A 17,744-nucleotide genomic window follows, 5' to 3' on the forward strand; every position below is an offset into this window, starting at 1 on the left:
AATATTTAAAGTAATATATGAATATTGATACATTCACATTTTCACAGCAAGTTTGACTTTAGTTCAACCTCCCCAGTTTATAGATGAGCAGAAATGACTTGGTTAATGCCTTATAATTACTATCAGTTCCAGGAGGAGGGAAAAAATCTGTTTGCCCGATTTCTTTCCATCTAGTTTATGTGGCAGACAGCCTCCAAGATGTCGTCCAATGATCCCTGTCTCCTGCTATTCACACCCTGGTGCGGTGCACGCTTATATTTTTCCAGGATTGGTCTGTTTGGCCAATAATCACCAATAATCACAGGCTACTAATGAGGAAATTCAAGGTTTCTTTTGTTTAAAAGAACTCTGCCAATCCCTGATACCACTGTGTGTGTTTTATAAGTTTCTAAGAGACTTTGACAGAAAATCATTAATTTGCTAATTTGGCCAGTGAAATTAACTTTGAGTTCTAAGTTTCAGATATGTTAGTGACATGACATTTTTTTGGAGGTAATGACCTAGTCCATAACTTCCTAATAGATGGTTTTCATACCACAAGTTCCCAAAGGGGGACAGTCACTTCTAGGATAGGGATGAGGGGAGGTAGAAGACACAGGAAAATGTGGGAAGCAGTTAGCCAATCAATTTTCCACAAAATGCGTGCACACACACACACACACACACACAAAACCCAGGTACTTTTTAAAATTTCTATCTTTGGGACTATCCTATGTTTGAAAGTCAAGGTATTGCCTAAGACGTTCGCTGACCCTCTAAGTTCTAAACCAATTTTCTGAAGAGTTAGAATCAGATTGTTCACTCTGATTGCTATACATGGCAATTTAGGTGACTCGTTATTTCCTCAGGGAGGTACTGTGGAAGACTAGATCCCCGAGATGTTAATAAATACTTGGTAAGTAAGTTGAGTGAGAGAAAAAAGGAGGAGAGAGGTACAGCAAGTAAGCAAGAAATAAGAAAGTAAGTTAAGTAAGTAAGTAAGTAAATAAATAAATAAATTTTTTTGGCAAGTAATGTTGGGACAAGTTTGATCCATGGATGGGTCTTTGGAGCAGAAATTCTCAATGCCTCTTATGTGCCAGAATGTCCAGTAATTCTCCAAGAGAGAGGTTTGAACAGTGTCCTCTGTGTTAACCTTCCTGCTTTCCTGGTACTTAAACATTCCAGTGAGGAACAAGAACACTATAAAAACTCTAGCCCGTGGGCCAAATCTGAACCAAGCCCATCTTTGCAAATTTTATTGGAATACAGCCACATTCACTCATTGTACTGTATTCTCTATGGCTGCTTTCATGCCACATGGCAGAATTGAGTAGTTGTGAAAGAGTATGGCCCACAAAGCCCAAAATATTTACTCTATGGTCCACTACAGAAAAATTTGCTGACCCCTGGGTTGAATCATTTGGGAAATGTAGCATTTCCCAAAACTGACCAGAGAACCAGTTTCTGGACCCCAACTATGGGTCCAGTTTCTATATAACACAGATGGAGGAACACTGAATCAACTCAATCTTTCTTTGTGGTCTGTGGGAGCCTCCCTCCCCTCCCCTTACTACCTTGAAAGCAGAATACCCTCCCCTGCCCTGTTAGGCAGCTGCTATAGAGGAGGATTTCTGTTTCTCTGAGATGTGGAGTGGCAGATTGAGCCCAGTAGCAAAAGTGAATCAGTTCTTTGTTGTAAGATACAGCAAGATCAAGTTGAGTTACAGAGAAAGCTGCATGATAACAGGAAGCTTATCATTTATTTACTGAACATCCTGTTCGCTGTTTTTAGTCCTATGCAGGAAGGGAGCTGGAGGTTACCTTGTGCTTGTGTCTTCAGGGACTTACAGTTCTCTGTCTCCTTGAAGAAAGTGACTGCGAGACATGTTAAATAACAATGTGAAAATTCAGGGACTTTTTCTTTTTTAAAGACCTAAAGGAGGAAAAAATCCTGAAACTTTTTTGTTTTGTAATTCAGTAGTATGATGTCTTCCCCTCCGGTAGGTATGATTCACAGAATACTGTATGCTTTCTACAGACTTTTACTTGTATCATGGTAAGAGCTGAATAATTTTTCTGCTAATAATGTGAATTAGTTAATGCATGGCTGCAGAACAAATTACCCCCAAATTTAGCAGCTTAACAGCAAACCTTGATTATCTTGCACAGTTTCTGAGGGTTGGGAGTAAGTGAACAGGTTGGCTGGCAGTTCTCTGTCAGGGTCTCTCTTAAAGTTGCACTTAAGCTGTTAGCCAGAGTTGCAATCTCTGAAGACTTGGCTGGGGCTGAAGGATCAACTTTCAAGTTCACTCATGTAGCTGTTTGCAAGAGCTTTCAATTTCTCACCATTTGGGACTCTTCATAAGGTGGCTCATGACAGGTTTCTCTAGTGACATGGCTTGGACCTACAGAATCCAAAAGTGATAAACCATTCCCAAGATTATAAGCTAACCTAAAAAGTGACATATCCTTGTTACTACTATATTCCATTGGTCAAGCATACCACCCCTGGTACATTGTGGAGGGGACTACAAAGTGGAATGAATATCAGGAAGCAGGGTCTTTGGAGGCCATCTTGGAGCCTGGAGACCATATTCTGGTTCTTTAAAACAGCATCTGTTGGTGAAGGAACCGCTTATGCCCTGACTCCCTGCCCCTGGTCCAGGATACTCAAAGCCTAAGGCCAGGGAATTGGGCCTAAAATCAGCTCTACCCATGTAAGACCATTGTTAGCTTATAGAGCAGCTTTGTATAAATGAGAATAAGGTATGTTCCATAAGATAGTTTACTTCTGCTTTTTGAGAAATGATCCTAACGTACCAATTTTATTACAGCAAGGCATTTTACTGTGTCTGCTGGAAAAGTGCTGTAATATACCAACATGGGATTTTTGTGTGTGTTGTGAATGGTTGCCCCATGTAGTACATGCCCGCCCAGCCCGCATATGTGGTGGAGGGAGCAGCACTTCTTGCAATAGAGTTGTGTATGTGTTAATCTCCCTCACTGGACTGTAGTCTTTGAGGGTAAGAACTGAGTTTCCTCCTTCCTTCCTTCATTTAATCATTCAGCTGGTATATACTATATGTGCATGATAGTACAGTGGTGGTTAAAAAAGAAAAGTGTTAAAAAAAAAAAGAAAGCTGGTTTTCCTGGTACTGACATTCTAGTGAGGAACATGAACAATGTACAACAAAATAAGTACATGGACAAAAGAATTTCAGATAGTGATAGGAGCTGTGAAGAATTTACAAGAGGGTAAAGAATAAGGAGTGACAGGGGCAGGCTTGCATGTGGTTCTTTGGGGCAGGGTGGGAGGACAAGGAGAGAAGAAAGCCCTTCTGAGGAGAATCTCACCCATCTCTGCAACCCCTGTTGGTGGCAGAGTGCTTTGCAACAAAATGCTTACAAAGTTCAAGTGCAGTGAGGGCCAGAGAATTAGCAAAGAAAAGCCCTGGGTGCACCATTTTGATTTCAGTAAATATATATGCTATTTTAACGCATAGAGACAGATGGAGGCTCTATTACTCTACATCTGCTGTTTGTAAGCACAACACAAAGACTTGGTTAGGTCTCCTTAAACAAGATTCCTTTATTTCTCCTTCCATTCACTGGAAAATAAGATCGAGAGGCAAAGCCTATTGGCTATAGTTACTAAGTCCATCTTTAGTACTTGGAATTGTGTTGGGATTTTCTTCCTTTTGTTTTTTGCTTTGAGGCTAGCTTAGATTTCTTTTGCATTTTTGTAATGGAATGAGGACACAATGAGTAGTAACTCATCCAATTTCAGATTTCACAACTCCAGAAGGAGGAGCGTGGAGATTTTGGAGGTGGCCCAGAGAAGGGCAGTGAAATGACTGAAGAAGGGCTAGAAACGAGGGCACACAGAGAAAGTTTAAGCAGCACTGGTTAATTTAATTGGGAAGAGAATGACAAAGGATGCTGAGCCTTAAAAGGAGATGGAGATTATGTGAGCGGCTTGTCATATACCTTCATGATCTGGGCTTTTATTGAAACTGGAAAGATTTAGGTTGGCTTTTAGCTACCAACTGTGAGGATTCTCTGTAGCATTAGGAACGTGATAGGACTTCTTCGTATGATGGTTTGGTCCGGAGTTCTGGGATTCCCTAACTGAGCTCGATAATTTCTTATTAAAATGAGGGTAATTAATCTGTGATTGTGTTGACAGAGAACGGGGAGGGGAGAGGCTCAAGGACACTCACAAGCAAAGCCCTCCGTAAATGCTGAATCCATGTATCAGCACACACTGGAATATGTGTTCCAGGGTATTGTAACAATAAAGAGGAAATCATGCTTTCTTTCTTTTTTTTTTAAAGATTTTATTTATTTATTTGTGGGAGGTGGGGAGAGGGAGAGGGATAAGCAGCGTCCCCGCGGAGCAGGGAGCCAGATGTGGGGCTCCATCCCAGGACTCCGAGATCATGACCTGAGCTGAAGGCAGATGCTTAATCGACTGAGCCACCCAGGCGCCCCTGAAATCATGCTTTCAATAGCAAAATTGTTAAAGAGATTACAGAACTTCACCCTATACCCTTTATTCTTTATCAGCTTCCTTTTCTTAACTTGCTTCGTGTGTGTACTCGTGAATTTTTTTTTTTTTTTTTTTTTTGGTAGCTCCTTTTTAAGGTACGTGTGGGTAAAGTCTTTACCACTTAATCTTTACAAAGTTTCTTGCCTTGGGAAGGTTTTTGAGTCAGCTCTCCATACCTTACTTATTAAAAGTGTTACTGCTGTCTAGGTCCTCTGCTGTTTGGTCTTGTTTCTTGCATGATTCATCTCACTGGGGTTGGAAACATGGTTTTCCATCTGAAATTAAAATCCCAAAAGTCATGTCTGTCATCCAGAGTTCAGTCTGTCTGAATAACCCGTGTTGGTTTCTGGATCGTATTTGTCAATGACGTTTTGTGTTACGATGTTAAATGCAGATGTCTAATTGGCACTTCCTAACACTATTTATTGCTATGTTCTTCATTTCTCGTTCTTCAAATATGCTCAAGGCCTAATGCAGGAAAGACTCCAGCTACTGAAAAATGTACATGTTCCCAAAGCTCCTTGTCTTATGCTGATGAGCAATTAGACTTGGAGGAAGCTGGCCAAGCAAAGGACAGTGGTGGACGAAGTATAGCGGCTGGCTGGCTGGCAGGCTTGCTATAGCATGTGGCAGCCTTCCTCACTTATGAACTGCCATTGAATTTGGTCCGTCTTCCAGGTTTCTGCATAGCACTTTTCCCCCCTTTGTTTAACAGCACACTCTGCATGCTTTTGTCACGAAAATGTTTTACACCCTCCTCCTCCTGAGCTCCCTTCTCTGATGTAAGTAACCTGGATCTGCACAAGCCTTACAGCCTGGGGGAGGGAGAGAGAGAAGATGAAAAGTAGGGTATGTATTTTTGCCTCAATATTTCTTTGGATTCGAGCTTCTCTCTGCTTTTGTAGATCATCTAGTTCTTTGGCAGTTACCTCACAGCCTTCTGGAGACATTTCATGTGGAATCACGTGTACCCATTCACCAATGCTCTCAACCTCCATGCAGTGTCTGCCATTTCCCTGATTCCTTGCCCTACTGATTTTAACAGTTGGTATTTTCTATGAAGCCTTCTTAGGGAACTCCCTACCCTAATATCCTGAAGTCTGGGCCAATGGTGTTACCCTTTCTAAGGCATTATAGTAGCCACTGGGGCTCTGGAATTCCACCAGTTTTTACTGCATTTGTCCTCAGGCATGTTGGTTTCATTGTCACAGTCTCCTATTCGTACTTGCCAAACTTGAATAGGATTAAGTTTGCTGAACCTATTAATTAGTTTGATGTTTACTGAGCACTTACTATATCCCCAGAACAAGCATGCCTATTTATATGAGTAAATAAGACCCAGCCCCAACTCACTCCCGTCTTCCCCTATAACCGTGTAGAATGTACAGTCTGCAAGAGGAAACTGCATTTAGAAGGCAATTACAAGAGGGTATAATAGAAGTTTTTGCTAAGAGGTAAGTGTAGATGGGCTGGAAACATACCAGGATAGTAGCCTGTTCTTGGTATTCAGGGAAGGTTTTCCAAGGGTGGGAGTTGGGTATCTAAACTGCAACGCTTACCCAGCCATTTAATTGGGCTGTGGTGGTCCAAGGTTCAATCTATATCAGTAGATTAAAAATCAGATTCTTTTTCCTCAAGCGTCTTCCCACAATTTCCAGAAGTATTTCTCTGGAGTTTGAGAGTTCATTTTATCTGTTTAGAGAAAACTGCTATCAATAATGTCCTTGGGTCTTCATACCTCTACTCATCATCATCCTTGTTCTTCAGTGGATGCATGTAGCAGTACAAGTGTGTGCTGGGAGTATTCTGGGATGTTTCCTTGCTTCCAAGACTAAATATGAATCACTTGAAGAGCCTCTTAAAAATGCAAATTGCTGGATACCACTTCTAGAGATTTGTAAATTCCTGGAGTCAAAGACTTTGCATTTTAAACCAGCATGCCTCATTATTCTGATCTGGATACTGCCGTTTGATTAACCACTGGTTGCTAAGGGCACTAGGAGGGGGAGAATGAGGATATGATCAATTACTTATCTGGTTTGTCAGGTGAGTTTATTTTCATCCAGGCTGAAATCCAAAGCATGCATTATGGCTAGTTTATTCAAAAAGATACCAAGGAAACCCACCCAGATTTTGTGTTTTGTGTTATGAAACTGATTTTTGAATGTAATCTCATCCATTGGAAGCTATGCTACAATTCGGGACATGGTCATGTCTTTAAAATCTGTAATTAATGTTGACCAGTTATTTTGTTGTTTCTCTGGCCTTTTACATTTATCCCCAGCACTAGAAAGGACATGAAGTGTGTGAATCACAATAGGCTGCAATTACCATTATACAGTTAATTATACTTGTGTCAATACTGAAGTGCAGTATGACCTTTAGGAGCAAGTCAAGTGTGGGCATGGCAGTATTGTGACACTTTTCAAGAAGAAAGAGCTGTGCCTTTCACATTGGGTTTTTATTGCATTCAAATCCACAGATGCCCGTTTTTCTCTCCTTCCCAATTCAAGATTCCTTAATAATTTAGTTCAGATGCTGCAGGTCACACATCTCACTTTTCTTTAAAATGTTTTTTGAATGTTAGTGCTCATGTCTTGAATTTGATTACCGTAATTTTATTTTGATTAAAAAAACCAAAGCTTTCAAGCAGAGAAAACAAGTGTTGGTGAGGATGTGGAGGAAAAGGCACCCTTGTGCACACTGTTGGTGGGACTGGTGCAGCCACTATGGAAAACAGTATGAAGGTGCCTCAAAAAATGAAAAAATAGAACTACTGTATGATCTAGTAATTCCACTTCTGGATATATATCCACAAAAAAAAAAAAAGGAAAACAGGATATCGAAGAGATATCTGCACTTCATGTTTCTTTCAGCTTATATACAATAACCAAGATATGGAAATAACTTAAGGGTCTGTCAACAGATGGGTGGATAAAGAAGAAGTATATATGTTATATATAATATACATATTTCACATAAAATGTATGATATACAGTAGGATGGTAACCGTATTGCAATAGGTAGATGTATCAAATCAAGTCTAATACCTTAAACTTATATCATGTTATAAGTCAGTTATATCTCAATTAAAAAAACCATAAAGCTTTATTTTCCTGATAATAAGTATAAAAATTATGGCTACAATTTTAGAAACCTGTATTGTGTCTTGAAAATATGATAAGTTCCGTTCTCCACATACGATGTCTCAAAAATTAGTCTGATAGTGAATTCCAAAAGCTTAAGGCTTAAGGAGACTTGAAGAGATTCTGCTGAAGTCCAAATCATTGGGGTAGAAAAGTAGCCAGATGCCCCTTCCCGAAAACGCAGGGAAGCCAGGATCTGCTACAAAATTCAGGCGATGGACTATTCTGGATTCCTAGCATTTTCTAGTTAACAGAGGTTTCAGATGTGGGTTTTTTTTTTTTTTTTTTTTTTTTTTTTTGGTATTTCAGATGCATAATATTGAAAGCAATCGAATCTTCCCATGGAAATCGAATCTTTCCATGGAAATTCAGTGTTGCCACTATAATCAGTAATTTATGTACTCTGAAAGTATAGAATCATTTAATTGAATAGATTTGGGGCTGGATAAGGAGGGAGCATGGGGACCATCTAAATTATCCTTATTTCACAATTAGGAAAATGGCATTAGAGAAGGTACATGGTCATGCGCTGGTGAAGTCTGATACGTTTGAAATTCATTGCTACTGCTTCTCATTGAGGGAATATGATTAAGCTTTTAGCTTAATTTCTAGCTACTTCCTTGGTAGTTCTCCCTTTAACCAAGTTGAAATCAGAAGTGCTTCTCACACTGTGCTATAGGGTCCAATCCCATCAGCCTCAGTGGGGCAGGAGAGCTGATCCCAACCCTGCCTCCTCAGGCAGGCAAATGCAAGAGGGAAGTTGAATTGAGCAGACAGAACACAGCATTTAGCTAGCATGCCAACCTCCCCGTGGCAGAGATTCAGGAAAGCTGTCAGGAACAACAAAGGCCAGCACAGAATTACACAGGGGTCCTGAAAGGCAGATGGAATGCAGTGATGGGGAGTATAGGAGTTGGCAGTACTAGATCGGTCTATTGATCATTCTCCAAACATACTAATCACTTGCACATCTTCATGCCTCTGCCATGAAGTATCCACAAGTTTCTGCAAGGGATAGAAGATGGGATTATAGTCATATACCAAGGAGGGTTTAGGCAAAAGTAGCAGCCTGAAGCTGTGGTTAAACTGCATAAGAAGACCAATTAGGGTTAGTTTCTCTGCTCTTCTCTTGGCCTTTTTTCCTCATGTTCACAGAATGGTTGTTCTAGCTCCATGTATCGTATCTCTATTTAGAAAGAAGAGGTAGTGGTGAAGGCCCAAGCCTTATCTTTTCCCTTTTATCAGAAAAGCAAAGGGTTTCGCAGAACTCTCTCACCTCCTGGCCCTCCGAAATTACATTATGTCTCATTGGCCAGGAGTAGAGGGAGGGAATGCCGAGACAGTGCATATGTAGGTTTTTTGGGGTTTTTTTTTGAGCCTCTGTGGTAGAAGCAGACAAGAAAAATGGTGTTAAGAATGGCTGTGGATGAGCTATACTACAGTGAATTTGTGGCATTTTTACAATCCCAGAGAACTGGTAGCAATGGTATGGTCAGGTCTTTCCCAAGATGAACAATCTCTTTATAATAAGAATAACTGATTCAAATGACCTCATTTATTAATGTGGATATTCATATACCAGTTTGGTTTCACATGGAAACTTAAAATAATGTGCCTTATTTTCTGCTTGTTGAATTAAGGCTTATATGTGTATAGCACCTTACTGTACAAAATGCTTCACACCTATTATCATATTTGATCCCCACAAGAATCCCATGACATAAAAATTATTATTCTAGTCTCATTGAAGAGAAAGTTGAGACAGAGAGAATTTGGATGACTTGCACCAGGTCAAATAAGGAGTCCAAACTGAGTTGGATCCAGATGTTTTGGCTCTAGTGTTTATATTATTATACTTGGTGAGGAGAATGTGTTTTAAAAGAAATGAAACAGAGAGTAAATTGAGACAGTCTAAGATTGTGTTAATTTTTGGAACTGTAGACACTGAATAAATAATTCATTTAGAGAAATAGAAAGTGAATTCAGTTTGTGTGACAACATGAAATCTTTTTTTTTCCCCCCTTCCCTTTTTCAGAGACCCTCGGCCAGCAAGTCTTCGGGTGCTCCTTCCTATAGCAGATGGTCCAGTTCACAGCCACATCAGGTAACATGCTCTTTTTAAGAATCTCGTTGTGCTTGTTTTCCCTGAAGTGCGCTTAAACGTACAGTTATTTTGTCATTGGGCAAACATGGAGGGGATCAGGCTCTTGCCTGTTCTCATCTTGAAGGTGGTCCCTTGGCAAAAGGCTGTGGAGTTCCTCATTGGTTACTTCTCTCCACCCCGGGTCTCCGGTCAGGGCTACACGAGGGTCACAGTGAGAGGGAAATGTCCAAGTTCGACGTTCAAAGCCCTCCTCAGTGCATAGCTAAGGAAGTCAACCTGGCAATTACTGAGAATAGATTTTGCCTCTTTTTCTTCAACCTAAGATTCTCTCTCTGTCCTTTCTATTCTAGGAAAGTGCATATGTTCCCATGTGTGCGTTTTTGTGCACACAGATATATATGTGTGTGTGTGCATGGCACACAGGGTCTCTAAGAGTGTATATACCAGTACATCTGAAAATGTACTGATACCACGAAGAATCACTTTTTCGCCTTGTTACTCAGGGTGATTAAAGTCTGCATTCTGGTCAAACAACACTGAACAGTACTTCGCCTCTTAGGGGAAGTTAAGCCAGCACGGCACTGTTGTGTCTCTGAGTGTAAACAAAACAGGATTTTGAGGTTGGTAAGCCATTCACACAGGTGACTACACGGGCTTCTTTTGGAAGCAGCGCATGATGAGAACACTAAGTTTAGACTCTAAAAGCTGAGTAGGACTTGAATTCAAGTTACCTTGAGACCAACAAGAAATAAGCTCCCTTTTGTCTTTTGCTTTATTGGTCTGAATTCTCGTTTAGGCTTTTCAGGTCAGTTAGGCAGAAGCACATTATAAATGGTTTATATTCCCGTTTTCTCCCGCATTTTATTGACTTTCTGTAGACGGTTAGTCTTGGTGATAATTTACTCCAGCATCAGCATAATGTGAGCACTCTTTGTATTCTCCCTTTTATCTTTTCTTCATAATTTCTTCGCAAGAAATTGATATCAATAAAAATATTAAAGAAATTAATAAGAGAAAAATACATTCTTCCATTAGGCAACATTTTCTCACAGTGCCTCTTTTTTCTTATTTATTTATTTATTTATTTATTTATTTATTTATTTATTTGAGAGAGAGACAGAGTGAGTGAGCACGTTGGGAGAAGGGGCAGAGGCAGAGGGAGAGAGAAACTTAAGATTTCATGCTGAGTGTGGAGCCCAGTGTGGGGCTCGATCTCATGACACTGAGATCACAACGCCCAAACCAAGAATCGGATGCTTAACAGACTGCACCACCCAGGCGTCCCACTGTGACTCTTTTTATATCGATTGGTTGGTGGAAAAAACTTGAGGTGATGGGTCTGCTTCCACTGGCATTAGCTTTGTGTGGATGCTGTAGTTTTTGTTAATTTTGGAAGGATATATTGCTTTGTGAGTGTGAGCTAAGGAAAAAGGCGACCTAGAAAGAGGGACAGTGGCTCCAGTCTAGGGAGATTGCTTTGAATATCCAGTTTTCTTTTACTTCCTGCATTTCCTGAAAATGCACACTGGGTTTTAATCAGTATTTTTGATTTCTGTTCTCACACCTCGCAGAGACTGGGTTGAGCAAGTCGCTGGTCACATTTCTGCACTCACCCTGAAGATGGAGAGATGTTCTAATCTAATCTTCACAGTCTAAAGAAAGTGAGGCAGAGAGTATATTGTCCAAGGTTACATGATTTCAGTTGGTCTACAATTCCATGATTTTCCCCCCTAGAACTTACTCAGTTTTACAAGCCAATACAATCCTTCTGACAACTTCCCAGTGAAATAGTCTAATGTGAATCTATGACTCTGCGCTGGTCCTGCAAACTTTTTACATGTTGCAATGAAATGAGAAAAGTGAAGACAGGGTAGTATTTGGGACAGTCCTTAATTCTTAGAATGTATCCTTTTAGCTTTCCAATATTACAGTGACCTTTTTAAGTGAAATCTGGGAATGATTAGATGGTTTTTGTGTAGTTTTTGATATCCAAGCCAATTTTAAATGGTAACCATCCTGTATACATTTCCCAGTGTGTTCTGTAAATTCTTACCTGTAAATGAAATCCAGGAGCAGAAGAACTACCAAAAAGGAGTTTCATTTTTGCCTTCTCACATGCTGAAAGAAATGTGGTTATATAGGCAGACTTTCAGTCTTCGCAGTGCCATTTGGATTGGGATGCTTAATTTGATGGCATTTCCAAATGGTAGCCTGATTAAAACTAGTATCGGTGACATCTCTTTTGTACTGAGGATCCCCTTTAACCCTAACTGAAGGGAGTGGCACATTTTTTATATTTGGTAGATTTCCTTGGCGTTTACCTGTTGTGCTGGTCATTTGTTTGTTTTCAGATCTACTCCATGCCATCTCTTGACATCTACGTTCCCAGGCTCCCTTGTTAACTGACTGCTAAATAGGTTCTCCCAATTGGAGGCGCCATTGGCTGGTTGGGAAGAGATAGAAACAGAAATATATTTCCCCCCTCCTTTGCTTTGGGCAGTGTTATCTCCATGTTCTGAGCCTCCGTGTGGGTCTAGCTGGTGTGAGGCAGCCCTTGATGCTGGCCTCTGAGGACCTCCCTGTGGTCCCCCCAGCTTCAAAGAAGGTGACAGCGTCCCTCATTTTTCCCTGGCTGTTTTTTTGGCTTTCCCAATAGCCTTATGACTAGTTCCCTATATTAAATTCCTTCTCTTTGACTGCCTGGTATGGGCTCTGTTTTTCCAACAATTTTTCTGACTGTTTTCTGATTGATACACCTACCATGGCATGATGCACTATATTCTTCGGTTGTATAACAGTGGGTTTTAACTTTAACTTTATAAATATTATGTGAATATTTACAGGATCCCCAGACTTGCAGCTGCTGAAAACTCTGAGATTTATTCTCTTGAGCTGGCCTAGTGGGTGGTAATCCTTTTATACCCCTATCCCACACAGAATAATTATTCCTCTTTGTCACTCGTGAGCTAATCCTTCCCTTCTAAATTTGTGTTTATTACAAAAACCTTTGTCTTCTGTGCTTGCAATATAATAGGCTTATTGCCTTCAGTTTTTGAAAGTACCTACACAAATTCTCCGCCTGAGGTTGAAAGGATGACTGTAACTCTATCCTGGATCCTAGCTTTGTGTCTTCCTCTGATTTTTGGCATCAGCAGAACAGTTCAGAAAAGAAACTGTCATGGATTTATATTCACTAGGAAAAGTGGACCTTTTTCTATTTGTCTTCATAACACTATTTGTAAACCTCAGACGGATACAAATATAGATATAGTAATGAGTGAATTGGTACAGGTAGATACGTGCTTGTTTGAGAATTAATATCATCACCATTCCTTCTTCAACATTATCATCATCATACCTAACATGTACTGAATGTTTACTCTGTGGTGTCCGCTAATTTCTTGTCATGCATTATCTCATTTAATCCTCTCAATATCTCTATGATAAGGAGACAATATTTTATAGGTGAGGGAATTGACAACTTGAACATTTAATTAACTCGTCCAGTGACAGAGGGTTGGTTCTGTTAGGTTACGGCACTGTAGTATTTTTTTTTTCCTGTCCATTCAATTAGATTTATTTTTTTAAGTTTTTACTTAAATTCCAGTTAGTTAACATACAGTGTAATATTACTTTTAGGTGTACAATTTAGTGACTCAACACTTCCATACAATATCCAGTGCTCATCATAACAAATGCATTCCTTAATCCCCGTCGCCTATTTAACCCATTCCTCCCACGGGGCCTCCGCTCTGGTAACCAGCAGTTTTCTATAGTTGAGAGTCTGTTTCTTGGTTTGCCTTTCTCTCTTTTTTTCCCTATGCTTGTTTGTTGTGTTTCTTAAATTCCACATATGAGTGAAATCATATGGTATTTGTCTTTCTCTGGCTTATTTCACTTAGCATAATACTCTCTAGCTCCATCCACATCATTGCAAATGGCAAGATTATATTCTTTTTTATGGCTGAATAATATTCCATTGTCTATATATACCACATCTTCTTTATCCATTCCTCAGTCAATGGACATTTGGGCTGTTTCTATAATTTAGCTCTTGTAAATAATGCTGTATAAACATTAGGGTGTATGTATCCCTTTGAATTAGTATTTTTGTATCCTTTAGGTAAATACCTAGTAGTGCAGTTGCTGGGTCACAGGTTAGCTCTATTTTTAATTTTTGAGGAACCTCCAGACTGTTCTCCAGAGTGGCTGCACCCTAGTCATTTAATCAGTGGACAATACTATTTCCCTGAAGTTTTTAGACTAATTTAGGGCCACTGAAAATCATTTTCACTAATAGTTCAGTTTTGCACTGACCAGAACACGACTTTTTGGCCTTTAGGTATTATTTCTACTCTGAAATTATTTTTGCACAGTTAACTTTCTTTGTTGAAACAAGTGCTTATATCCACTCAAGTATAGATCAGTCTATTTGCAAATAGACAATTTTCAAAATATAGATCTTTTTTTTTAGATTTATTTATTTATTTATTTATTTGACAGAGAGAGACACAGCGAGAGAGAGAACACAAGCAGGGGGAGTGGGAGAGGGAGAAGCAGGCTTCCTGCTGAGCAGGGAGCCCGATGCGGGGCTCCATCCCAGGACCCTGGGATCACGACCTGAGCCGAAGGCAGATGCTTAACGACTGAGCCACCCAGGTGCCCCGAAAATATAGATTTTAATATGTTCATTAATAAGTTTTATTTAAAAAGAACCATTTATTTATCACTTATTTATTTATTTTGAGAGAGAGAGAGCACGCGTGTGCACATGCACACATGCAGAAGGGGAGGGGCAGAGGGAGAGGGAGAGAGAGTCTCAAGCAGACTCCGAGCTGAGCACAGAGCCTGATGTAGGACTCGATCTCATGACCCTGAGATCACGATCTGAGCCGAAACCAAGAATTAGCCACTTAACCAACTACACCACCCAGGCGCCCCCACACCATTTATTTAAAATGTACTAACTTGGGTACCTGGGTGGCTCAGTTGGTTAAGCAACTGCCTTCTGCTCAGGTCATGATCCTGGAGTCCTGGCATCGAGTCCCGCATCGGGCTCCCTGCTCAGCGGGGAGTCTGCTTCTCCCTCTGACCCTCCCCCCTCTCATGCCTTATCTCATTCTCTAATAAATAAAATCTTTAAAAAAAAATAAATAAAATGCACTAACTTGGTGCTTTATTTGGAATAATTTGAGAACCTATTTGTAAAAAAAAAAAAAGTGTCTTTTCCAATGCTTTCAGTTGTGTAAGGAATGCACATAAAGCTTTATGTGCTTACAGATATCTATGAATAAAAGTCATTATGAATTGAATTTTGAATAAGGGACACAGACAAATAAGAATGGTGACTGGCTGACTGGTATCTTCAGATCTGGAACTGAAATTGTGATATTTTTAATGCATATTGTATACTTCTCTTTAGGAAACTTTTGTATTTCCCATCACATTTTCTATCTGCTGTTCAGCACATTCCTTATAAATATAAAATAGCTATCTTCCTATAACTTAGAAATGGGAAGTTTTTCTTTTGGATAATTAGCACCAATCCAAGCATTGTGTCTTAAAAGCTCGCTGTAAAGTTTTGGTCAATAATGATCAATCAACTGACGTCTCTTTAGTCCTTTAAACTTTGTAACGTTGTAAGCTTTGTGTTTAGAGTAGTCCTTGGTAGGTAAGAACATTAACATTCATCTCATTAAAAGGATAACTTGTGAATTTTAGGAAAAGATGCGGTATGTTAATGAGTGACAGTTTACTCAAGAAAATTCAACCTGGTATCCCCGTGTCCTTTTCGAGCAGCAGATAGACCTGGCCATATGCAAGGTTGACAGCAGAAATTTGGTTATCTGGAAGGGTTGGTGTTAAATGAAGGAAGAGAACACATCACTGTGTTCATGTGGTAAGAGAAAATAGCTGTGTGCGGTCCACTTATAAAAGGCTAAAGGGAAGGGCACCTCGGAGGCTCAGCTGGTTAAGCGGCTGCCTTCGACTCAGGTCATGATCCCAGGGTCCTGGGATGGAGCCCTGCGTAGGGCTCCCTACTCAGCAGAGAGCCTGCTTCTCCCTCCCCTCTGCCTGCCTCTCTGTCTGCTTGTGCTCTCTATCTCTCTGTGAAATAAATAAAATCTTTAAAAAAATAGGCTACAGTGAGTACCCTTCCCAGATTGTCTTACATAATTTTTCATACTTGTATATGAAAATATGTGTACTCAGCATGTAGTAGGAGCTCATGAGATATTTGTTGAATGAATGGAATGAATTATATGACGTAACAGCAGGGATAGAATGGGGAAGGGGGGGCCTCAAATCCATATATATTCTCTTTTCTCCAAATCATTAGTTTCTACCTTCTCCTTAACTGAGGCTCACATCAAAGCTGATAATTGTGAGTTGATTGAGGTAAATGCATTTCACCTCCTCTCTGGTGTTAGTTCTGGTAACAAGCATTGTGGTAGGAGAAGTATAGGCTGCCAGAGGCCAGGAGAGTCCATACTTTGAATCACTGGTCAATGTGATGTTGCCTTTATGTTGTCTATGTTATGCATTTGAGATTAATGTGGTTGCCATGAGATTTCAGGGATGAAACCCCAATGTTGGGAATATGTGTATGGTTGTTTGGTGCTCTGAGGTCCATGGAAACAAATGTAAACTTCCAGTTTATTCTCGTTCAGGATTCTGAACAAAATTGACCCCCTTTATCTGTGTGTGCATTTGTTGAACTTTGTAATTTAAATAGAAAACATTTCATATGTTATATAAAATTATTATAATGCTCATCAGCCAAAGACTACCATGAACACACATGTGTTAAAACAAATTTAGAGTTATTGCTTGTTGCTTGCTGCTCTGAAGCAGACAGCATAGCATACAAAATGAGGGAAATCTGAGTAAGAGGGTATTGTTGGGTGGGACTCATTATGGGATTTAGGCCTTGGTTAGATGATTTTGGTGAGCCATAAGGAAGTGGGATTTGTTCTGGATTGACAACTGTTAGGAAGTAGGAGTATTTCTATGATTGGATATCTTAATAATTTTATCCAGAAGGTGGGATCAATGGAGCAAGGCTAAAGATGTAAGTGATAAAGAAGCAACAGTCACTCATGTTACCGGGGCGAGGGGAATATTTGGTCACTTTTGTGATTTGGACAGTGGTCTTGTTTTTCTCTCTGCTTGGATGTAATTATGGAGTGGCCTTGTTTTTGTCTTATTCAGTGAAGTTTAGGGTTGTGAGGTAACCTTGTCTAATCTGATGTTTATGTTCTGTAAATTATTTCTGTTAAGTAGGGAACTTCTTGGCCTAGATGCTAATGCCAGGCCATCTACTTTAGACAGCTATATTTTATATATAAACACACATTATACACACACACACATATATATACACACGCTGACATATATACACATATATACATATATACGTATATATGCATATACGTATATAACTATACTATATATGCATATATGTGTATATGTATACACACACAATTTATATGATTGCACATATAAAATGGAAGACCTGCACTATCCTCCCCAATTGTTGTATTCCTCCTGATACTTGCACTCATATATTTGAGAATTTGACCAGAATAGCAAAGTGGCAACATTCTTAACTAGAGTTGACATCCAGTTGACATCCTAGCATTATAAATCTAGAGATCAGGGAAGATCTCCAATACCAATTCTTATGCATTTGCAAACTGTCATATCCCATTTACAGTTTTTTTTAATGGATAAGGCAAAAACTGTGAAAAAGCAAACGACATAATATAAACCCTTACAAATTTGGACTTGCATTTGAAAATGAATTATTTAGAATGTAGGAAATTAGGGTCGGATTAAATGAAATATCTGATTAATGATAGCTTGTCTCCAAAGATGGCACCCCAGTGAACCATGCCTCCTCGTACTCACACCTTTGGCTTCTTTCCTTTCTTTGGAGTTTAGCTGGCCCTGTGACTCAATG

The 17,744-nt window shown here is 39.7% G+C and overlaps 1 protein-coding gene across 1 annotated transcript in view; it reads left to right on the forward strand.

Moving 5' to 3' along the window:
• LOC123862956 (RNA-binding motif, single-stranded-interacting protein 3) overlaps positions 1–17,744 on the forward strand; it is a 1,542,535-nt gene that overhangs the window by 427,791 nt on the left and 1,097,000 nt on the right. The window contains exon 12 of the mRNA XM_064588878.1: positions 9,713–9,781. Coding sequence (XP_064444948.1) covers positions 9,713–9,781 — 69 coding nt within the window. The remainder of the gene's footprint in view (positions 1–9,712; positions 9,782–17,744) is intronic.

Source organism: Mirounga angustirostris, unplaced genomic scaffold (genome assembly GCF_029215605.1).
Source record: "Mirounga angustirostris isolate CCGP_5_RB_7025 unplaced genomic scaffold, mMirAng1.0.hap1 SCAF_1, whole genome shotgun sequence".
NCBI classification, from domain to species: domain Eukaryota; kingdom Metazoa; phylum Chordata; class Mammalia; order Carnivora; family Phocidae; genus Mirounga; species Mirounga angustirostris.